This window comes from Cuculus canorus, chromosome 1, assembly GCF_017976375.1.
Source record: "Cuculus canorus isolate bCucCan1 chromosome 1, bCucCan1.pri, whole genome shotgun sequence".
Classification (NCBI taxonomy): Eukaryota; Metazoa; Chordata; class Aves; order Cuculiformes; family Cuculidae; genus Cuculus; species Cuculus canorus.
Window position 1 is genome coordinate 133,151,443 of NC_071401.1, and position 24,084 is coordinate 133,175,526.

Below are 24,084 nucleotides of genomic sequence, written 5' to 3' on the forward strand. Positions count from 1 at the left end.
CTTTGTGATTACAATCTCTTCCATAGGCAATGTTTAAAAACAAAACAAAACCAAAACCCAAACAAAGCATGGTTAAAGTTACCAAGCTGTATGTGTATAGCTGATTGAATGGAAAACCAGAAGCAAACAGAAAGCTAGATGCTAACTGAAACATTTGTATTTTATTACAGTAGTTACTAATGAGTATTATTTAAACCTTTCTTGTAAATAACACGTTCAACATTAGAATATTTCTGAAGTGTTCAGCCAAAATCGAGAACCACAGACCAGACAGCACCTGACCAGGACTCCCTGTAGTATTTTTTATTGCCTCTGACCACACAGTGTTGCACATGGGGCCTGCTGTTTAAGGAGCACTACTTAAGAAAACTTTTCAGGCCTTGTAAGGCCTTTACTGGACTAGAGAGAGTTATATGGGGGGTTGTGTTAATCTCATTTAATGGAATTTCTTTGGAAGTTATCAAAAAGAAAGCCAATTTCTGTTAGTGCCTGGGTGATTACTGAGGTTTCAGCTGGTCATGGCAAAAAAAGTGAGAAGCATTAAAAAAAATGTATCTAGTCACTTGAAGATTTATATAATTTTTTCTGTTGTTGCTCTTATATCCCACATTTAACTTGATCTAGACCACTATGAGATGAGGCTTACATATTCCGTCTCTTCCTTTGTAGACTTCCCTGAATATACAAGTGATATCTCAAGTTGCCACAACTTTTCTTTTGTGTTTGGAGAAGAGAGTCTTGGAGTTGACAGAACTAAATACAGCAGGTTTTCTCCTCTGTTTATCCTGGAGCTTGGATCACAAAGGACCCAGTGTTTCTTTTGTCACCAAAGGCACTTGGTGCAAATGCAAAGCCTTGTATAACATGAAGTGATCAGGCAACAACTCTTAGGGATTGGATGCAGGGTGGAGGAAGTTACACTTCAGATATATTTGCTTGGTTTCCAACATAAGAACATGCCATGCTGAAATAATCTGCTAGGTATTCATCTGTGTCTGCATGGACATTAGGAAGATGGAAATAACTGGATTCAGAGAAGCTGCTTTTTATGGTTATGATGGCCATGCATTGCCATTGCAATTGTATTTGCATTGCTAGGGTATTTGGCCTGATAGCCATCAGAGGCTGAGGCTTTGGGAGTCATACAGTTGAGCAGTTAGTGTGGTTTTACTTGGTGTGAAGCTGGGTGGTTATTATGAAATTTGCAGTTCCAAATGCAGATGGTACTATGAATACATGGTACTTGGGCTTCTTTCTGAACCCCTCCATTTCTCAGTCTGTCAGCCTAAGTTAAAACTAGTCTGTGCTTTGTGTTTGTGGAGATTTTGATGCGCATTAAATATGGAGGGTCTTGATAGCTCCCAGGGGCTACGGATTCTTGTGGAAATATCAAAAGAAGAACAACTGGAACACATAGCTTCTGTTTCTCTGTCAGAGTTCCTGTGGAAAGCTTAGTCCTCTATGATGATTCCCCAGCAGGACAATCTCTTGTATACCCATGTAATTTTTTATTGAGCATCTGCCATTGAAAGGGGGTGTGTGGTTGATAGATGCTTGGTGAGGGAAGCAACTGTTGCTGTTCATTTCAGGTTCTCTTAAAGTCCCATTGCCTGTGTTGGTGCCATTCACAATGTGCTTGGGATGTCTGTCCCAATAGTGAAGGCCAAGTGCAAGTTCCGCTTTCTGCCCCTCTCACTTCCCATTTTATTCTTTTTTCCCAGGTTCATTAGAGCTCTGAAAATGTATAGCCTGGGTCAAGAGGGTTAAAATAATATAAAGTAGGGGATGAAATGGATGGGGAATGAGTATTTGAGCATCTTCACTCAATGACTTCAGCCTCTACTGTAGGTATTTGTAAGTAGACTCTAATTTGTTGTAGTTTTCAAGAGCTAGGAGCTGCTGCCTTCTTTGGTTCAATGAGAAACTGATTTCTGCTCCTGACTAGTAGCAAATATAATAGCCTGAGACTCAAAGGATGAGGGGGCAGAGGAGCACAGCAAACTGGAGGAGTTTGCCCAAGGTCATTATGAAGATGACCACTGAGGATTCTTGACCTGCAGCCTAGTGCCTTTATCTTTTCACTCGTGGTGGCTTCTGCTCCTGCCAGAATATCGTGCTGAGCTTTTGGAGACATTGCAGTAAACTGCCTGGCTCCAGGAATTGCCTTTTAGAAGTGCAGCTGATCCTTGAGAAGAAGAAATGTCAGTGTTAAAAACGATACCAACTACTAGCTTTGATCCAGTGAAACAGTATCTAAGAAAATTTCAACCCCAGTGCTCAGTGATGACTAGATAATTCATCACTGCTTTATTTTGTGTAATCTTGCACATGGAATGAATCCCTGTACGTGTGCTTCAGAAAGTGAGATAACTGTTGCACAGATAATGACAGCAGAATGAGAAATTAGGAGACAAAGAAAGGCAAGAAATAGTGTCTGAGGAGAATTGGGAAGTGATAGAGTTACTGAGTCTATGAGATACAAGAGTGGGCTGTTTTACCAGAAGGTTTTGTAGAAAAGATTTCATCCCAACATTAATAGAAATGAAAAATGTGGTTGAGTTACCATTTAGGGTAAACTTGAAGTAAAAGTCCTCCTCACTGAGTTTTTTTAACTTTTTCTTTAGTATCTCCTCATTTTCCCAGAGAGGAGGATTTCTAACTGACACATGGGATCTGTTTGTCATCACAGGTTCGGAGTCTGCTTCTCTGCGTGGCACCTTGGAGTTTCTAGCTGGCACCATTACCTCCAACGAGTGGAGTTCTCCCACCTCCCCTGAGGGGAGCAACGACTCAGGGGGCAGCGAGGCCTTGGACAAACCCATTGACAATGATGCTGAGGGTGTGTGGAGTCCGGACATTGAGCAGAGCTTCCAGGAAGCGCTAGCCATCTACCCACCATGTGGACGGCGAAAGATTATCCTGTCAGACGAAGGCAAGATGTATGGTAAGGAGAAAGAAAGGGCATATCACTACACTCCAGGCAGCCTGCCCTGTGCAAACATCTTGCCTCGTACCAAATGATGTTCTGAATGGACTCTTTTTCTCTTGGCCGTTCCCAAGTTGATGCAGGTGGTCACTTCAAGTTATGTTTAGGAAAATCAGAGATTTTAACATTCACAGACCAGAGTTTTATAGATCAATAAGGTGGATCCCAGAGTTGGGCATGCTACTGAACTAATCTTCAGATAGATATCATATAACGGCTTCATGGTGTGACTGAGTCTATCTTTTATGGTATCTCTTGCTGCTGTCTCCAACTTTCTTATTATCCTAACAGGTAAATGTCTGTGTCCTTGGTGCTAAAGGGCAGAAGTTCAGCCTCTGAACCCCTGTGTGGCTCTGCTGGCGAAGTGCAAAGACCTACAATTTGTTAGCTAGCTAGGCTTCTCAGATCTTAAGAAAGACAGAAAACAGACCTCTCTGCCTGCTCCCTTTAGTTGTAGTTTGACTTCCTATAGCCCTGCCATGAATGTCTTTCACCTACAGGTTCTTCTCAGCTGGCTAGCTACATACCCAGCCCTGAATGCAGAGAAGTGCTGTCTGGCAGCTGCAGCAGAAGTCTAAGAAGTCTATTTTTTTAGGTGGTAGGCTTTGGTGGTGATTTTGAATTGGATTTTCAAACTATTCCACAGTTAAAATTTCTCTCTTTATTTTGTGCACAAAAAAGCTGGTCTAGTTCAGTATTGGAAGAGACCACCTGATACTTCTGTGACTAAAAAGCAAAGCAAAAGCTGGGAGTGCACTGTATTTGGTTAAAAGTCTCAAGGTGTTAAAACGGTTTCTCAGGGAACTAGCAAGGAACTTGTGGAAGGCAGGCTCTTCCTGCCCAGTCGATGCATTGGGGTTTTTTTTCCCAGTTTATGTTGGAATTCGTGCATCTTTGTGGGCCTTATCATGGGAGTGCCATGCCCTGAAGCTTCATATGGAGCACCTCAAAAGTCATTCTGCAGGCTTCTGTCCACCCATTGGGCCACTGTTCCCTGAGCTAGGGGATAGATTGCTTTCCCTATGGGAACATGGGTGGGGTCTTGTTTACACAGCTTTATCTTTAGTGGGTGGTTTTCCTAGGTACATATATCATTGATTCTGTACAGAGCAATATGTTTTGAGTAAGGCTGATCACACTGAGGCTCAACCACTGTCAATATTCTGATGTGGACATGAGTTCTTGCTCTATGCTATGCTGGTGCAAACATTTTTGTGGTTGTGCTATCAAAACAGGGAACTGACCCAGCTTAAAGCTAAAAGAGCCAGAAAGGGGAAAAAAGTGAACTTTAATCAGGATATGCCCCTGATCTGTTTCACTGCCCAGCTGCTTGTGCTGGTACTAGAGAAGGGATGATGACAGTGAGTAGTCACAGTTGAGGTGAGGGTAGGACTGCTTCTTTCAGAAGCAATGCTTGCTTATAATCTTATTCACTCTAAAATATTACTTGAAAATCCGCCCTGTGGTTATTAAGCATAGATTAGTGACATGTTCCTAGCCACTGTAAGTCTGCACTAGTTTTTATGATAAGTGACTTTTAAAATTACTGGTAAGAAAACTACAGTTGTGCTTCTAGACTATCTTAGTTTACTAATCTTTCTGCACAGTCCCAGAAATACTTGAACTTTGGAGTGATTGTGTCGGAGCAGAGAGTGAAATGAACCAGAAAAGAAATAAGAGTGAGAACAAAAGTTAAAGTGAAATAGAACAGACTGCACAGACCAGAGAGACTTAGCTGGGGCCTGACCTAGCATGGGCTGCTGTTTAGTGGAAATTCTCTAACTAGACTGTTGTGTTGCAGAAAGTTAATAAGCTGCTTGCAGGATGAAAATGTTAGGCTAGGCTCTGGGAGAAGAAATGAACAGCTTTTCTGCAAGCCCTCCCCCACTGCTCCTAATGGGACAGTGTCCCTGGCTTACCTTCAGCACACCTGTTACCAGTGCAAATGGTTGGTTCAATGTGCTCCTGAGAGAACCCGAGGCACTGATTTATGCCCTCCTTTGCTTACCAGCCTCCAGGATCCATGCCAAGGAAGTGGGGGCGCAGCCTGGGATCTATAGAAAGATATGACCAGGCAGGGAGAATAAATATAGTCCCTGATTTCATCCTTACCACTATTGAGCCAGTTCACGGAACAGGACAAGCTGTATGTGGAGGCCCTGCCTCCAAGGGATGGTTTTTTAGCTGTCCCGTGACTGATTTGCACAGAGCTCACTGAACCAAGGGGCAAGGCATTTCAGAGAACTGTATATGCCACATTCCCTTGACAGAAGTGGAACCATTTCACTGTTTCCCATGGAGAAGTGACTCAAGTAGCACTGCTCTTTCAGGCATGATGTTCCAGATCTCAGGATCTCTTCTATGTTCAATTTATATACTTCTCACCTGTTGTGAGGCAACCTGTTGTCACTTTAAAGTTAGTAGCTTTTACCAGCAGACATGTTGAACAAGCAAAACTGTACCAAGCCAATATGGAGAACTTGCACTCTTTTGTTTGAGTACATTTAGGATTGCCCAGAATGGTCTGTTTCAGCCTGTACACCGGTCTCTTCATAGAATCATAGAATCACCAGGTTGGAAAGGACCCACTGTATTGAGTCCAACCGTTCCTAACACTCCCTTAAACCATGTCTCTAAGCGCTTCATCAACCCATTCCTTGAACACCTCCAGGGAAGGTGACTCGACCACCTCCCTGGGCAGCCTGTTCCAGTGCCCGATGACTCTTTCTGTGAAGATTTTTTTTCTGATATCCAGCCTGAACCTCCCCTGGCGGAGCTTCAGGCCATTCCCTCTTGTCCTGTCCTCAGTCACTTGGGAGAAGAGGCCAGCTCCCTCCTCTCCACAACCTCCTTTCAGGTAGTTGTAGAGAGTAATAAGGTCACCCCTCAGCCTCCTCTTCTCCAGGCTAAACAACCCCAGCTCTCTCAGAGCTAGCAGCTGCTAGCTCTCTCAGCACTCAAGATTACCTGTTCCATGACTTTCCCCGGCACTGAGGTCAGACTGACAGGCCTGTAGTTCCCCGGATCCTCCCTGCAACCCTTCCTGTAGATGGGCACATTAGCCAGCCTCCAGTCTAGTGGAACTTCCCCAGTCAGCCAAGACCGCTGGAAGAAAGGGGTTTGGGAAGGACATCTGCCAGCTCCTTCAATACTCTTGAGTCTTCCTCATGTTCCCTAGCCTATTCAGAGTCAGCTTCTGGCTTGCAGCTTTTTAGGTGACACTGTGCTGATTTGCTGAGTGGATGTGATTCCTACTTCACCCAAAAGTCAGCCAAGCTCTTCTCTGAACACTGAAGATCTGCATCTTGATGCATTTGGTGCCTTCTTTTCTTTCATTATCTTTTTCCCTCCTCGACATATTTCATTGCTGGATGCAGCATCCTGACTGAATAAGTTCATACCACAGCACTGCTATGGGTATAAGCAATCACTGTCCTCTCCAGCAGTCTCTGCTTACCACCTGTTTAAGACACAGAAAGCTGTCTTGTCTGATATAGGATGCTGTCTCTTCTCCGAATTATTGTGTTACATTAGAAGCAGCAAGTCTGGGACAGCATTAGCTTACTGATCTGCTGCCTTCTGGTACTGCTAAGGACCTGGAGGATAATCTTACAAGCATTGCCCACTAGAATACTATGGAGATACACTATTAGAAATCTGACTTTTATATTTTCCAACTGTGTTTTTCCTTATCTGCAGCATTTGTACCAAATAAGCAATCTCAGGATTTGGCATTAGAGTGTCTTCTGACATCTTCAGTACTGGCCTAGAGTAAGGAGAGGGGGGAAAAAAGCTTGGTATCTCTGTGATTTCCATGGGGATGCAAAATTGAGAGGTTCTCTCAACACTACTGATGACAGAGAAATGAAAAATATGAACTGGCAAAGCTATATTTATTTTGACAAAACACTGCTGGGGCTTTGATTTATCAGTGAGGAAGTAAAAGCTTGGAAGAGCCGAGCTACTTCCTTAGCTGTTCTCTGTTCCCATCCACTGCACAAACATCTGCCTTGGAGCAACTTTTTGTAAGAGGAGCTAGAACTGACTGATGGCTGTGCATTAGAGTGCTGTGCTGTAGTAGGCAGTAGTTTAGCAGCTGGTTTGTGAACACCTTGGCCATTTCTTTGCTGAGGAGGTTGGAGCAGACAGCTTGGGGCAGTTGTCCGTCTCTCAGATTGGTGCTATCGGTTTGTGAGTCAAAGCCCTGATGCAACTGATACGAAATACTTAAAGATGTCCAAAGCTCAGAGGCTGAGTGATAGGAGGACAGTTAACCATGTTACTAGTTAAAACTTGGAGGAGACAGTGAACTGCAAAGACTTGAGCTTGCAACATGAATTAAGCTGGCATGAAAGGTTAATCTGATGCTGAAAACTACCATGTCACAGGTGGTTCCTCTCACCCCTGTTATAAAGTAGGAAGGTAAATCTGCAGGATATTGCCTTAATCTCAAAGGGATATGTTATCAGTTAATGTTTTCTACAACCTCAAAAAGTCACCACAATTAATGAAAATTAAGCAAATAAACACCAAGAAACACAAAACATAACACTGCCTGTCACAGTTCATAAATGCGACTTCTCCTCGGGGAAGGAGAGGAGCATGACAGATATTACAAATAAGAAACCCTTCAAGGTGTCAGTCTTCAAATGCTTTCTTTTCTATCCAGTTTACCATATCACCTGATGATATTTTGGTCAAAGCAATTGGAATGTGCTGAGAATGTTCTCAGTTGACACTGAACAGGGTGGCCCGGGTAACTGCAAAATCTGCTTTTCAGCTGTGATATCCCTCAGCAAGATGCTTCTGCAGTTCCTATCCTTTCTGTTATCGTGAGCCAGTTGACTGCAGAACAGCCCTTTATCCAATAGTTTTGCTAACAAAATTGAATCTCCCAATCTGAATGCTGAAAGACAGATGAAACTTAGATTCAGGATGCAGAATTTTCTGTCCTCTTAACTTTTCCTGGTGTTAGATGTGATGTTTTTGAAGTTGCTCAATATCATGGCTTTGTTTCACTGAGTCAACTTTGCTTTTGTGTGATTCTAAGTCTTTGTTGTTGTCTAGATTAAGACAGATTTCTGGAGACCTTTGCAACAAGTTAAACTTCTGCTGCAGTTGGTCAAGTCTTACCTTTAATCTCCTTTGCAAGCCGAGTTTAGAGTTCTTCGTGTTAAACTGTACTTTAGCTTAACTGGTGTGTTGTCCATAAAAGGAAATTTTTCCATGAGTTCCAAGCATTTCCTGAAATGCCAACCAACCAGGAAACTGCTTGCTGTTAATAGTACTGGAGTTAATAATACTGATAGTGACATCTTTTCTTAACATGTTTAGTACTGAACAGGACTATATTAGCAGTTTTGTGTATTACCTGATATCAAAATTATTGTGACTACTTCTTTGTGGGGATTTATTCTGATTCAACAAAGGGTGCATACTTTTTCCTGTCCCTTTTGATTTTTAGCAGCTTTGTACTTCCATTTTTATCTATCAGGCTTAAACCCAAGTGTGTTATGTAGGGTTGTTTTTCTTTCTGTCCTTGCAGACGTATACAGTGCTTTCATCATGTTCAAGTAACTTCCTTCATTAGCAACCTTGCATTAGCATTTTGGCTCTTCCTCATTACTTTTAAATTTCTAAATTCAAACGTTTAGTAATTTTCCAAGATAGAGTTGATCTGTAGTGACATATTGTCAGCAACGCACTTGTTCTGATTTTTTTGCATTGTAAATAACAGCTAGTTTAATTGATTTCTAGTTTAGTAAGCCAGAGTTATGCGTTATAAGTGTATCCACTGTCTGCCTTGTACCTGACTGTTTAAATTTCACTTGTCAGCCTTTTCCCCTGTTGCAAGTCATTGTTTTGCTTCTGTGTTGCTTCTAGATAACTTTACATATTTCTGAAAAGTTTGTTTAAAGACCCTTGGTGGTTTTTTACATTTTAAAAAACACTGCATTCTTTCACAACTGGATCCAGATATTTGCAGTTGCAAATCTACTCTTAAATATACAAAATGTTCATTTATATTTAAAATTTCATGTTGAATTCAAAACCAGGGAACAAAATTGGACGTGGAAAATGAAAATTAATGATGTCCACTGGCTTGGGTTTCTTTTTTCTTTAATACAAGCATATGTAAAGCTCTCATATGGACAGTTTTTCGTGAACACATTACCAGAAATATCTCAAAAACATGGATTGAATTCTGAGAAGAGCAACAAGCATGCCAGACTAAACATTGAGCTCTGGGAGTTGAAGGAACTGATTTAGGAGGAAAGATTAAAGTAGCTAAATATACTTAGCTTGGCTAAGCGATGACTGAAAGGTGGAGGGTGGGGGGACACATAATAGCAGTCTAAAAATATTTGAAGGGTGGTAACATTTAAGAGGGAGAGGGATTTTATGTAGAGCATGTGAGCATGACTAGGATTAATGAGAGAAAAAGAAGGGAATATAGGATGGGTATCAGCAGGAGCTTCATGACAGCATGGTCCTTGGTGCTGAGGGATTTCTCTTCTCTAAGGAGTTTGAATGGAAATGCTGTTGTAGACTTAAAATTGTATCAGACAAAACTATAAGGAATGTATTTGTAAAACTAGTCCCAAGGAATGGCACAGGTGTATGTGTATTTTGTATGAAGGAGTGGTGGATTCTAGATTAGATGTGCTATGATTTTACACAGGAAACAAAACAATGAGCACTAGGTGGTGACTGAATATGACTTTCCACTTAAATATGTGCTGTTTTTTCAAAATTGTTAGTATTATGATTTATTCTGTCTCTGTTTTTGTGACATGAATAAGTTTATTAGACTGATGGATACAAAGACCCTTTCTCGGGCCTGAAACAGGAGGAGCAAACTTCAAGAAACCACTAAGAGTGGTTTCTCAGCATTTCTTCTGTTGATTAGTCAGACATTGGGTAAAGATTGGTGATGGCAATTCTCAAGTAAGGGGGTGCACATAGGTAGAGAGGGTGTTGATAAGTGTCAATACACAGATTTTGTGGAAACCTGGCATAAGAAAAAATGAGCTTTTGAATTTTCTGCAGTGTAAGTAAGCAAAACCTATCATTTGAACTCTTTTAGAAGTCTCTTTCAAAGGCATGCCTTATTACTGGAGCGCATGTCAGAAACTTTATTAAAGTATCGCTATATGTCTGTTAAGCAAAACCAGTACAAGACAACATAATCTTTCCAGGTTCTAGCGTCTTAAGGGATGCCCCAAAGAGAAGGAAAGCTGCTTGATCAAGAAAACGACAACATTACTGCTAGAGGAAAAGGTAGTATTTGTGTAGGATGCAGATAATGAGCACAGGAGAACCAGCACTGTCTGTTGGTTTGAACAGCTGCTCATTAGTTATTCCTTAACAAATCCTGTATTGTCTGTATATGGTGAAGATCTGGGCAGCAAAACTGGGAAGGCTGTGTGCAGTTTGTGCCCAGACAGATGGTCCTGTAAGTTTGTTGGTCACTGGCAGAGCTGACTTAAACCTCTGGGGCCTGGACACACCTGCTGCTGAAGGGTGTGTAGCCAGCAGCTGTTCCTCATTGCTGTCACCTTGAACTTGTGACCCATCTGCTGGGTACTCCTTCAAATTCTTTGAAGCTTACTGCAAGCACATATGGCATGGTCTTGCCATCTCTAGCTTCTTGAACAGGAAATGACGCTATTTTCATTGAAAATTTTTCATATAAAATACCTTTTTAATCGCTTTTCTTTCTTTTTGTGCATTGCATAGTGATTGCAAATCCCTTTTCAGGAGCTCAGATTGGAATTTGTAAACTTGCACTCAATGAGATAACTCTGTAGGAATGACCTCAGTTGTTGACTGCAAGTGCTGTAGACATAGGCCTATTTCTAAACATGACAGTATTGCAGGGAAACACACGTGCATGTGTGGTATTTAGCACAATGTTGGCTTCAACCTTGACTGGTGATTATGAGCATTCCTGCATATGAACACTGCATCATCATCTTTAGTTGAAGAATCACAGAAAATGGCACTGGGAGGCACCTTCAAAGGTCGTCTCATCTATTCCTGTGCCCAGAGGCAAAGCCAGCTCTACTTAAGCTTTTCATATCTAGTCTGATCCTTTACAGCTAATATTGGAGAAAAGTTAATTGGTAAGTCTAGATAGAACAGCTTTCATCTAGAAGGTAGTTGTAGCACCTACATATTGTGAATTTCCTTCTGGACCCATATGCATTTTTATGTACCTCTGCAGCTTAAGTAGTTTTGTCATCCTCTTGTTCCTGCTCTCCTGTCACTGCCTGAATTCTGGTTGTCCAGCTATCTATCAGACTTAGCTGTAAACTCTGTCAGGGAACAGGTGTTTAAAGAATAGAACAGAATTGCGTCAGTGTTAGGAGCAGAGAGAGAGTGGAGGGGTAGGAGGAATACCACAAGCCCTTGAAAGGAATTTTTTTGAGCTTGGTAGGATTCAGCTATTATCCAGACCGGTTCCTGGGTAGCAGCTACCCAGTAATGAAGCCTGTGTTTCTGCTAGGTTTTCCTGTCCCAGTTCTCTTTTCACCTGTTACAGAATACAACATCTTTAACAACTATTTTTGCCAGTGCTGGGAAGGTGTAAAACTCTTCTGTGTTGAGACCAAGAGTATATTTCTTTCAGAAACAGTGAGATAACCTAACAGTTCACTGCAGAAGAGACAGCTGCCACTCTCATTTCCTTGCTTCATGGCATTGCTCCCCGTTTTGTGCTCTCACCTTTTAGGCTACCTTCAGCTTCCAGCAGATTCCTTGCTTATCTCTTTTAGCTTGCTAAACTGATAGCAAACTACTCAAAACAGGCAGAATAAGTGGGACAGGTTAGAGAGCTGAACTGACCTGTGAAACAATCTGCTGAGAGGGAGTCAGGGGAAAAAGGCAAACACGTTTTCAGCGTTATCCAGCCATGTTTTAAGCTGAAACTGTAACCTAAGGGTTTAAAGTAGTCATGGATCATAACTACTTTATGATGGTAAAAACTCAAGACGGGTGGCAACCATTCCACTTACAAAATCAATATTCATTTGTTCATATAATGCAAGAATAGTCTCTGGGTTCTTTTGCTCTCCTTGAAGCTTCTGAATAATTTTCAGTCAATTGGTTAGGACAGGGTCCTAGTGTAGGCTTATGTGTCAAGTGAAGCAGTCACAAGTCCTCACAGGACTAAGTCAGACCACACCAGATGCCTTCAGAATTAGAATAATAGAATGGTTTGGGTTGGAAGGGACCTTAAAGATCATCCAGTTCCAACCCCCCTGCCATGGGCAGAGACACCTCCCACTGGAGCAGGTTGTTTAAAGCCCCATTCAACCTGGCCTTGAACACCTCCAGGAATGGGGCATCCACCACTTCTCTGGGCAACCTGTCCCAGTGCCTCAGCACCCTCACAGGAAAAAAAAATTCTTCCTAATATCTAATCTAAATCTTCCCCTCTTCCAGCCTAAAACCATTACCCCTCTTCCTATCCCTGCACTCCCTGATAAAAAGCCAGCTTTCCTGTAGCCCCTCCCTTAAGTTCTGCAAGGCTGCTATAAGGTGTCCCTGAAGGCTTCTCTTCTCTAGTCTAAAGAAGCCCAACTCTCTCAGCCTGTCTTTCTATGGTTCTGTGCTGGTTATGGAGCAAGTCGCGAAATGGATCTCACAGACCCCTTTTAGCTCCAGTTTCTGTGGTAGTTGAAGCTTTGAATACTTGGCCAGCCTACCATCTGGGCATGTGCGCAATATCAGCACCTGTGGCAGATATTTACAAGAAATGGTATACAATTGGTGCCAACAGAGACAACCGACTGCGAAGTGAGGAAGAGAGGTGCTGAAGGTTTTGTTATCCTTTGAGGCAGTATTACTGAAGTGGTATTCAAGAGTTGCTTTCAGATACTCTGCAGTTATTGAAAGTTATTGAAACAAGCAGAAAAGATGTTTATTGGCAGAAGGAAGAATTTAGCAGCTGTGTATGTCTGCAAGGTAGAACTTGGACTTTGGGAAGCTGGAAGATGATGTTACAGTTAAGCATTGGTTTCAGTGCCACCCTCAACGGTCATGTTTTTCTGAACCTGGACCTTAGTGAGTAAAGTACATTTGTGCCTGCATAACATTGTCATTCTTCGGTATTCTCGGAAACTGAAAGCTGTTAGTTTTACATGCCTTTCCATGTAGGATTATCATTGACTGTTTCAGGTGTTACCTGACACACACTCGTATTACTATATGCATCTGCTTTGTATGACTGTAGGGTTTTCCAGCTGAAATGAATCTAAATGATTTCTACAAATACTCTCATCAGTCTTACTCTCGGAAGCACCAGACAAATCCCCGCTCTGTTCCTGTTGCAGCCCTTAATATGTATATGGGGAATTACTTATTGGATGGGTTACCTTCATTTCTGTGGCCTCAGGTGATAATGTGGAAAAACACAACTGATGAGGACATTCAATTTGTGCAAGGAAAAACTGTATTGAAGGCTGAGGAGTGGTGAAGAGATGTGTAGCCTGGAGCTTCCCATTAGGCTGATGGGGAGGGTTTGCTGTATGCATACATTGTTGTACCTTAATAAAAGCTCATCTTTACAAGGACATGCCTTTGGGGCAGTGATTAGGAGACACTTTAACTCTGTCTAGCCTTTAGACAAATGCTGCAAGCACAGGAGGGGCCTTGCCCTTTTTCTTACTAGTCTGTATGCTGTGAGGGTTCCATGGAGTTCCAGGCTACAGTTTCTCTGGTGGAAAAACTGGTTTAAGAAGTCTGCTTTCATTCCTTCTCTGTTCTCTCTGCTATACCAGTGCTGTGGTTAATGTGGCCACAAAATGAATGAGCTCACCAAACCAGGCTGATGGGTGGGCAAAACAAAACAAAATCAACAACAAAATTCAAATGGGATGGGGGCTTACTTTTGAATTTTTTTTTTGCAATTAGTGTGGTGGGTGTCAGTTCTTCCTGTCCCCCTCACCTTCTTCTGGTGATCTAATGTGATTGGTACAACTGCACACAGAAATTAATGGATTATTGCAGGAAGAATGACCAGCTGAGAAGGAAACCTTTTTGGGTTGTTCTGTTGATGAAGAATTTGTTATTGTCACCTGTGGTGACTGACCTTTCAGTTATCTCCACTGCTTGTTTGGGAAAAAATAAGAAGCTTCCCAAAAACTGTAAGATCTGTAAATAATTATCCTTTAGTCATGAACTTTGCTTACAATGTCTTAAACTGTCCATCAAGAAACAGCAGTTTCTAAATGGGGATAGCCTGTCTTGTGTTTCTACATATGAATTTAGATTATACAGTGGAAGAATAAGCAACCTTCTCAGCAAAAGACCTTTTACAAAAAATGAGGTTTCACTGTTTAGACTAGTTAGTAAATGTGACAACTGAGTTTTACAGCCTCAGACACAGTGATCACTCAATTGCCATTTCACCAGGTGCTCGAGTGGCATATTCTGCCTAGTGATTAAAGCTTCAACTTCCTCATTTCAGAAGAGAAAGGAGCTCAGCACTTGCACAGTCAAATGAGAACAGCTTTCTTTGAGTCTTCAGCTCAAAATTCCCTTGTTGTAGGAATTGCATGAGCTCAGGGAATCTTCTTGTGGAAGGTCAGTATTGAGCAAATCCAAGCAATGGAATAAATGATCAGAAGGAGGAAATTTTCTTCTCACGTCTGAATATAAAATTGCCTGGTACGTGTAACTGTTCTATGGAATCTCAAAACTGACTATTAAGCACTGAAGTTCTACATTTGTTGGGGAAGAGATGACTTCATAGGATAAACCAATGCAGTAAAATGCAGTATGGTTTTCTATGGTCTCTTTCATGGGAAGTGATCCCAGTATGATGGTCGGCGATGTGTTAAGATCTTTTATAGCCTCTTGGATACAGTTCTCTGTATTCAATGTAGAAGTTAGCAATAAAAATACAGGATGTTAAAAAAAAAAAAAAAAAGTCTTGAAGGGAACTCGATCAGGATTCTTAATGTATCATTTAAAGCGTTGTCTCCAGATCCTAACTGCTGCCCTTGGGAACATCCGCTGCAGTTGAGGCTGCTTTCAACAGGGATTTGCCAGTGTTGCAGTCCAGATAAACAGGAAAACCAAGACATCATGCTGCATTACTTGCTCAGTATGTTTAGTTTATATGTACCAACAAAGACTGAAGACCAGTGGCGTGCAAGCAGCAGAGTTTAGAGATAAATGGTGGAGAAATGAGGGTGAAGTTCCTAAGGAGAGGGGGGAGAAATAGGGGTGAATAGGGAGATGGTTACTGCAGAATTTTTATGGAATTGGAGATACCCTCAGCTCTGGTGATGGAATTAGTAGTAAAAGTAGGAGCTGAAACAGAAAGGAAGGATTTTGCAGAAATCATTGAGCTCTTTGCCCTCATCCATCACAGAAGAGAGGCTTTTTGTTCTACTTTCTTTGGGAACAGGTACACAAGGAAGTATAAGGCTCAAAAAGGTGCTTTATCTGCCTCTTATGCAAGAAGTAATAGACCATCACTAGCTGAAAGCGAGGACAAAGCTTTGAGGTAGGAGTGGGAAATGCTTTCTGTGGCTATGGGAATTTCCTTGATTTTTCCGTCTTCCTTAGATGCAGACACAGGTATATAATAGAGAATAAAAATGCTTCTTTATTCACTTTCCTTAGCAACATCTTCCTGGATAACTACTGAACCCAAAATTTTGCAATTTAGTGTAAGACAGAATGAGAGTTAAAGTGATGCAGTTCAGAATTTATCTGTTAGCAGCAAGAGGTAAAAAACACGAGTATATCTTTACTCCTTTATTTGTGCCATGCTTCCAAGGGGAAGGCTACAGTGATGATAAAGAGCTTTTGGGTGCTGCACTGCAGTTGGTATGTTGGCTAGAGCTTCATGAAACCCAATGCGGAGTTTCAACAGAGGAGCCACAACTGTTGGCAGGTTCTGGTGACCATGGTAGGCCTCAGCAGGAGTTATTCTAAGAACACAACATATGATCAGATTACTGAGGGACACTTTACGTGGTTCTAAAAAATGAACCATCTGATGGTTCATGACAGCTCTGCCTGTTCCAGCCAAGTGAGGAGCGCAAGCCTTTGCTGACCCTGCAGCCAGGGTTGTGAAACAAAGGAAGCGCTTCCCAGAGGCTGCAAAACTACAGGCTTCCACCCATGTAATACCTGCTTGCATCTATCTTCTGAGGAGAGAAACAAGACATTTAGGACTTATTTGTGGTTTTGATTCATGGTAATTCAATACGTTCTTGCTGCAGGGTTTACTGGGCTTGGAAATTTGCATAGTTCTATGTGTAGTAATCCCTGTGATGCTAGTGTCTTTGTAGAGTGATCAGGAGGCTTTGCTACCAGTATTTTTATTAGCTTAATATACCCTGTCACCTTCCTATTTTTTTTTCATAGCTCTGTGGGGACATGCTTCTGGAAGAGGAATGTTGTATGAGAGGAGGTGGCAAGCAGGAAGTGAATTCCAAACCTGAAAATTTTGCAGATCCACACTTGACTGCTCTCTCTAGAGAATTTTTCTCTAGAGGATTTCTATACCAGCTTCTAACATATGCAATTTGTACAACAGTTTCCCCACCCTCTACTCTTCTCCAGTGAAGTACATGGCCTGAGAGGGCTTTGTAATTTTTGCTGATGTTGTTGAAGACAAAAAAAGTTAAACACACTTAGGGAAATGCCTCCCACTTTTCCAGGCTCTACTACAGTTTATTGCCTCTCCTCCCCACTTTCTAGTCTCAGCTTTCCTTGTTTTATTCTCTATAACACTCAGTCCTTCTTAGTTCCTTTGAGGTGCTGGGTGGTGCAGGAGGCTGAGGTCAGCGTGTAAAGATTTATTTCTGTGAGTTCTTACCCTTAGTTTTTCTCTGATACCCATTGCTTCTTGCTGTTCCTTTGCTTCTACGTGGGTTCTTGATGGGCTGCAGTCCTTTTGCGGTTGTTCCTCCTTTGGCATGGGTCCTCCATGGCTGCAGTTGCCTCATAAAGTGTAATTCTGACATGGAGCATCTCTTTCAAAGGATGCTTTTCCAGCCATGTCCAAAACAATGTCCCCTACCATGTGTCTCTTTTTCTCCCTCCTTTTCTCTAAATATGTCTTTTTGCTTATCTTGCATCTCTCCTTCTGTGCCTCCTCATGTCTCCTTTTTGTGGTTCCTTTTATGTGTCTTCTCATGTGTCTTCAGCCTCTAGTGGCTATTGCTCTTTCCAAAATCTGTTTTAAGCAAATGTAGCTTTGTGCTCCTTTGATTCCGTTTTGGAGGTGGCTGGAATTGAGTGTGGCTGTCAAGGGACTGTGCATGGCATCGTCTCTTACGGGTTACCCCTGCAGCCCTCTGCTGCTGAAACAGAATAGTGCACTGTCAGACTGCTCAGTCTGTATAATTTCTTTACTTTCATGGAAGAACAACAAAGCTAAATTTGCTCTATAGCATTTGTTATAGCTGGTTGAGAATCCACCAAAATTCATTTTGCAAGGATGACCCATACTTGAGCTGGTGTCTGGAGAGTTTCCATATGTTCCAGTTGTTGGTGTAGCCCAATATGCATCCCTTAAAAGTTTGCCTGAAATTTTCCACATCCACTTCTTCTCAAGGCTAGTTTTTTCATTTCTTTTTTGTTAACTTATTCCTCTTGCCCCTCAAAGAGTCCTCCTGGTGTATATAAATTATCCTTCTTGTTTCTTTATAGATAATAGGGTTTGTCTTGTTCTGCATCTTTCCTTCTTCTGATGTGTATCAAACTATCCTGAGATTTCGTATATGTCAGCATTTGTACAAGAAGAATCAATTCTGTTGTTTCTTACCTTTCAACTTGGATTCACATCCAACAGATGGAGGCTTTGAAAAGCTATAAATATTATTCTTGGCACTAGAAAAAGGTGTGGTTACGTGTTGCTAGTAATTGGTCTCCACTTTGTAAAAATGGTTACATTAAAAAAGCAGCCAGGTGGAAGGTAGTATAACAGCATCTGTTCCCATCACGCTGTCTTGGGCATGTCACCATGCTAATGCTGAAACCGTGGGAAATGAATAGGTCAATGGTTACATGCAGGGCATTGTGGTTTTGGCACATAAATAGTTCTTAATTTGTTTATAGAGGAGCTGGAGATGTTTAATTTTCTCAGCTACAGACCTGATTGTTTTCGCAGAGGGATAAGGAGAACTGCTGTAATGACACTATTAAGAAAAGGTTAAGGTGAGTAAACATAAAATGCTTTTCCACCCATATGTGTCCTTTCATTATGTTTCATCACTGTGGTCTGGATGAAGACCATGGATCTGCAGACATGGATGTTTACATCTTTCTATATCAGAAACAGATGGAATTAGGAGCTTTGACAGCACTTCCTGAAGGGCTGGGTGGTTGGTCTCTAGCATAGAGATATTCCTTACATTCATTTTTTCAAGGTTGAGTTAAACAGGGGTTTAAAATAAAAAACAAGTGACAACTCTTTCATGGAATATTAAATTACTGGAATAAATATTGCATCTACTTTCATTGCTTGGGTTTTTTTAATGTTTGTGATGTCCTAATAGAAAAGTTTTCCTCTCAGCCCATAAACTTTTCACTGAAAATACTGAGGTTTTATAATAAACTTCATGAGACCTGTGACTTTGCTTCCCAGTTTATTCCTACTTCATTCATCAAATACTTGTGGCCATGTAAGATGTCTCACAGTCTCACACTTCCCACTCCCAACTTTGTGTTAAGGTACTGTATCGCTACTACTGTGGTCACCACAAATGCAGTACTTTGCAGAGCCTGCTCTTTCTGTCATGTTTTCTGCCTTGAATCGGCCTAGAGTTCAGATGCATAACTGCTGCTTTTCTGTTTCTGCTCTTTATTTCTCCATATCCAGGAAGAGAATAAAACCAGTGTGTCTAGTCAGGTTTGATACCACAGGAGCCAGTGAATGGAACTTGTATGTTGTGCCTCATGTCTTGGTGTCCAGTCTCAAATGGTTCTGTGGTGCTAGCTGTGAATTGGGTCTAAGCTTGCTTCTCCTGTTCACTGCTGAAGGCAGCTTATCCTTCTCTGCTTCTCTTCCTGACTTTTAAATATTATACCTGTATCTCCTGCAGTTTCCAGCAAGTAATTTCAAATTCTGTACCAGTGACCCTGTAGCTTCACATTTTGTTAGCCATTTCATTCATGTTGCTGTTAGTACTGTTCCCCTCGTCTGTCACCATGACCATCTTTTCTCTGCATCTCTGTACTGGACTCTCCTCTCACACTGAACATTGTTACTTGTCTTCATTTCCCTTGGCCCTGAAGAGCATAATCTCTTAAAACCAAGGTGTAAAACCTGACTGTCTTCAGTGCCTACTTGTTCTGTAATTGGACAAGGATTCCTTCACCTCTCCCAGTCAGTGCATCCCCCTTCCTGTTTGTGGGAGCTCTCATAAACAACCTTTTACAAAGCTCAGAGGATGGAGACTATCATCTCTCGGGGCAGCCTGTGTCAGTATTTGACCATCCTTACAGTAAAGGAGTTGTGGGTTTTTCCTTGATTTCATTCTGAATTTCATGCATTTTAGTTTGTGCCTTTTGTTTCTTTTCCTGAGAACTATTTCTTGTCACTGGCAACTATTGAGAGGAGACTGCCTGTTTTTCATTGCCTCCCATCAGGTATTTATACGCATATTTATATGCATGACCTCCCTGCCCCAAGTCTTCTCCAGGCTGAACAACCCCAGCTCTCTCAACATCTCCTCATATGAAAGGTTCTCCAGTATTTTAATTTTTGCTGGACTCAGTCTAGTATGTCCACATATTTTTCAATCTGAGGAGCCTAGAACTGGAAAGAGTACTCTGGATACTGCCTCAGCAGTGCTGAGTATAGAGATAAAGGATCCACCTTCCTTGATCTATTGGCAACAATCCTCCTAATGCAGCCTCGAATGCTCGTGGCCTTCTTTGCTTGAAGGGTGCATTACTGGCTTATTGTCAACTTGTTGTCAACCAGGACCCCATCCATTCACCCAGTTTTCAATCCATTCTTTGCCCACTTATGTAACCCATACTTTGTCAGGTGCCTACGAGAGTCCTATGGGAGACAGAGCCAAAAGCCTTTCTGGAGTCACTATATATATAGTTCTGTACTCATCTACTGAGCTAGTCACCTCGCTGTAGAAACTTAACAGGCTGGTTAAGTATGATTTCCTATTTGTAAATCCATGTGGACTACTGCCATCTTATCTCTATAGATAGATAATTCCATTGTAAATGTCTTCCTTGGATTCATAGTTTTCTAAACTCATATTTGCATAATTTCTCTGATCCAGGCCGAAATGAGCTGATTGCCCGCTATATTAAGCTGAGAACAGGGAAAACACGCACAAGGAAGCAGGTAAGTGTAAAGTTTTCCCTGTAAACATTTAGCTTCTTTGGACCACTATGCATGATGAAACATGAAGAGAACAAATCCCTTGTTGTTCACTTGCTATTAGTTTCTGGCTCTGCTGGAAAGAGATGGTTGTATGGAGCTTGTTAATAAGAATGGCAGGAAGAGTTAGCTCAGGCATTTTACAGTAGGGTTGTAATGCTTGTGTCTCCCAGCCACAATGTGACATATTTTTCCACTGTTAAATGATGTGTGATTTTATTTATCTGGCCTACTAATGAATGTTTCAGTGAATGTCAGTGGCCCTCTATATTAATATTCTTTGTTAAGACCGGCCAAATGGACTGGAGTGCTGATTTTGAAAATACCTGGCACAGGGGATGAAAAAAGGAAACTTTGTAATCTAGGAATGACAATCTAGGCTATTGCTGGACAAAGCTCTGAGCAACCTTGATTTACTTTGTGTGGAGGGTTGATGGATGATTCAGAAGTTACTTCCAACCTAAATAATTCTATAATGTGTTTTGGCCCACATTAGATAAGGGAAAATTCTGAGAGTCACTATATAGTGGTCAGGGTTATGGAACATGGGTTTCCCTTCTCCCAGGAGGAGGCCAAGATGGGGAGCAATGAGATCAGAACTCTCAGTCTCTAGATTTAAGGATAGGTTCTTTAGTTTTAGAGATCTCTGGCTTGATAAAGCTGTTTCAATTGGAAAAGGCCTTAAATGGTTCATCTTTGCTAGTCCTCCACCTCACTTCATGATGTTTATGTTCACAAAAGCATCTCATTGCTGCCTCAACCCCTGAATCCCCCCCAAGTCTAAATAATTCCCTATTGCACAAGGTGCCTAAAGTATGTTTACTGCTGCAAGCTACCAAGTACTCTTCTGGAATGAAGATGAATTTTGTCTTTTAATGCAGGTATCTAGTCACATCCAGGTCCTGGCAAGGAGGAAAGCCAGAGAGATCCAAGCCAAGCTGAAGGTATGACGGGTACCTTTTAATATATCATGCAAGCTCCCTGAGCCAGCCATTCCCAACACCTATTCCCTCTTTGAATAGCCTTGAAAGGTGAGGTTAGCCACTGCAGTAAGCTGAGGAGGAAAAGGTATTTCCTAGGAAGTGTTGTGCAAACACTTGTATTGTTGTAGCTCTGTGATGTCTGGAGCAATTCTATTTAAAGAATAAAGAAACAGTAACTTTAAATTTAATGTGTCTTATTTCAGCCTCTGTTTATGCTGCTGTCATCCAAGTCTGAAAGACCCTTAGACTCAGACTCGGGAGAACACAAAGAGTATTTATCTGATAAGGAGGGGTTTATGGGGTTACAAATCCTGGCCAGTAATCAGTCCCTGGTGTTTTGGTGGCCTTGGCAAAGGGTGGCCTTTGCAAAGATAGCCTTACAGTTACTGCGGTGCCAGTTTCACCCCTGCTAGTGGTAGTGATGTGGAGTTGTGCATGAGAAAGTCTTCTCAGTTGGCGTAACTGCTGAGAGGAAGCAATAAAGCCAGCTGGCATCTTCTCCATTAAAACAGTGCCAGGTGAGTAGACTTTGCCCCTTGATTAATTCAGAACTGATTTGAAAAGACCTGGGCTAATGAGAAAGAAAATGGTTGACTACTTGCTTGAGCAAATCTGTATTTTTTCTTTCTGTAGGAGGAGCTTTGAGATCACACTCCCTCTTGGCATTTGTTTTACTCAGATTTGAATCAGGGAGATGGTTTATATGCTCAGGCTGAATTGTCAGAAATGTCAAGAGGTTAATTTTATGGGTGTCAATTGTGCAAGAGGGTGTCCCTTGTTAGAATGTGAGCCATCCAGAAAGGGCTTGCCAAACAGGATGTGAGGTCCAGTTGTTACGGATCATTGAGGCAGCTGGAGAAGGAAGATGCATGCTGACCTTCCTGATTTGGTGTGGCAATAAGTGGTCTGGATGGAAGCTTGTCTTGTGCTCCTTCAGGTGATGATCAGAATCTTGACAACCCAGTCCAGCCCTGAATGTTAAGTGGACACCTGTTGGTATGTGGTTCCTCTTGGCTGTCTGGGCACCTCCTCACTGGGTACTGTCTGTGAGTGAAGTGTTGGCACTCAGTGTTGACCAGTGCTGAGATGCATGCACTGTTGGAAGTAGTGATTACCTCTAAGACATGACTGCACCCCCACATATCTCATCCCCAGCTCCATTTTAGAAAACAGTGTTGTGCCTGTCATGTTTCCAGCTGCTCTCATAAAGAGAAGAAGCCACAAATTACAATTATCTAATTCAGTGCATCTAGGTAGGGCTGCCTAAGCTTGAAACCTGTGGTGCTGTTAAGTGGTCAATGCAGGTGGAGGCCTGCTTGAAAGGCAAGTTAGAGCTAGTAGCAAACAACTGCCCAGGGTGTTAAAAGATTTACTGCTGCTTATATTTGTATCCTTGATTCTGTTCCTTGCATGTCACAGCTCTGGGACTTGGTATGATTGAAAAGCCAGTCAGCCGAGCCTGTTTCCACTTACCACACAGGGGCTGGCCAGTTTTGTTTTCAGGGAATGAGATGTCTTAGGGAGCCTCATGCACCTATTGGTTGTTCTTTTTTTACACCACCCCAGGCCATGCTGTGAGCTCTGCCCAGCTGCCTACAGTGAACCATTCCCCAGTACCAGACTGCTTCTTTCTGCCTGCAGAGGCAGGTCTGTAGCACTGATTCAACTCATTTACTACTTTGCTCTCACTAGTCATTTTCATCGAGCAAGGAAATGAAATCACAAAAGCTGCTGCCCTGCTTCCAAGTTCTGCTGATAGCTGTGTGTTCCTTCTGTCACTGTTCATTTTGCATAGCAAGAATACGTTTTCAAATTTATATGCTAGAGATCAGAGCAGCTACAAGCTGACTTTTTCAGACCAATTACTATAATGTTACCATCTCCACTTAAACTGGAGTGTCTTCTCTAGGTGTGCACTGTGCCTGTAACAAATAGAAGTGGGAGAGTAGGGTAAAGCTTAGAGAAAAATGGGTCCCCAGAAGTCAGTAGATTTCCATGTCCTGGGTGTAAAATAGACATCACCTGTACTAAGGCAAAAAGAGTTGTGGTAGATGGAGTTAATTCCAGCTGGAGACCGGTCACGAGTGGTAACCCCCAGGGCTCAGTGCTGGGTCCAGTCCTGTTCAATATCTTTGTTGATGACCCAGATGAAGGCGGGCCCGCACTAAGCTGGAAGTGTCGATCTGCTGGAGGGTAGGGAGGCTCTTCGAAGGGATCTGAACAGGCTGGATTGATGGGCTGAGACCAGTGGCGTGAGGTTTAACAAGGCCAAATGCCAAGTCCTGCACTTGGGGCACAACAACCCTGTGCAGTGCTACAGGCTTGGGGAAGAGTGGCTTGAAAGCTGCCTGGGGGAGAAGGACCTGGGGGTGTTGATTGAGACCTGACTGAACATGAACCAGCAGTGTACCCAGGTGGCAAAGAGGCCAATGGCATCTTGGCTTGTATGCAAAATGGCATGGCCAGCAGGTCCAGGGAGGTTATTCTCCCTCTGTACTCGGCACTGGTGAGACCGCGCCTTGAATACTGTGTTCAGTTCAGGGCCTCTTGCTAGAATGAGGATGTTGAGGCTCTGGAGTGTGTCCAGAGAAGAGCAACAAAGGTGGTGAAGGGGCTGGAGAACAAGTCTTATGAGGAGCGGCTGGGGGAACTGGGGTTATTTGACCTTGAGAAGAGGAGACTGGGGGGAGACATTACTGCTTTCTACAACTACCTGAAAGGAGGTTGTAGAGAGGAGGGTG

At 42.3% G+C, this 24,084-nt stretch overlaps 1 protein-coding gene across 4 annotated transcripts in view; it reads left to right on the forward strand.

Annotated features, from left to right (window-relative positions):
• The window catches only part of TEAD4 (TEA domain transcription factor 4), a 69,499-nt gene that overhangs the window by 9,284 nt on the left and 36,131 nt on the right, over nucleotides 1-24,084 (forward strand). For all 4 annotated transcript variants that reach the window (XM_054066780.1, XM_054066789.1, XM_054066764.1 and 1 more), the window contains exons 2-4: nucleotides 2,690-2,944; nucleotides 20,260-20,324; nucleotides 21,242-21,304. In XM_054066780.1, the coding sequence (XP_053922755.1) occupies nucleotides 2,690-2,944; nucleotides 20,260-20,324; nucleotides 21,242-21,304 (383 nt within the window). The remainder of the gene's footprint in view (nucleotides 1-2,689; nucleotides 2,945-20,259; nucleotides 20,325-21,241; nucleotides 21,305-24,084) is intronic.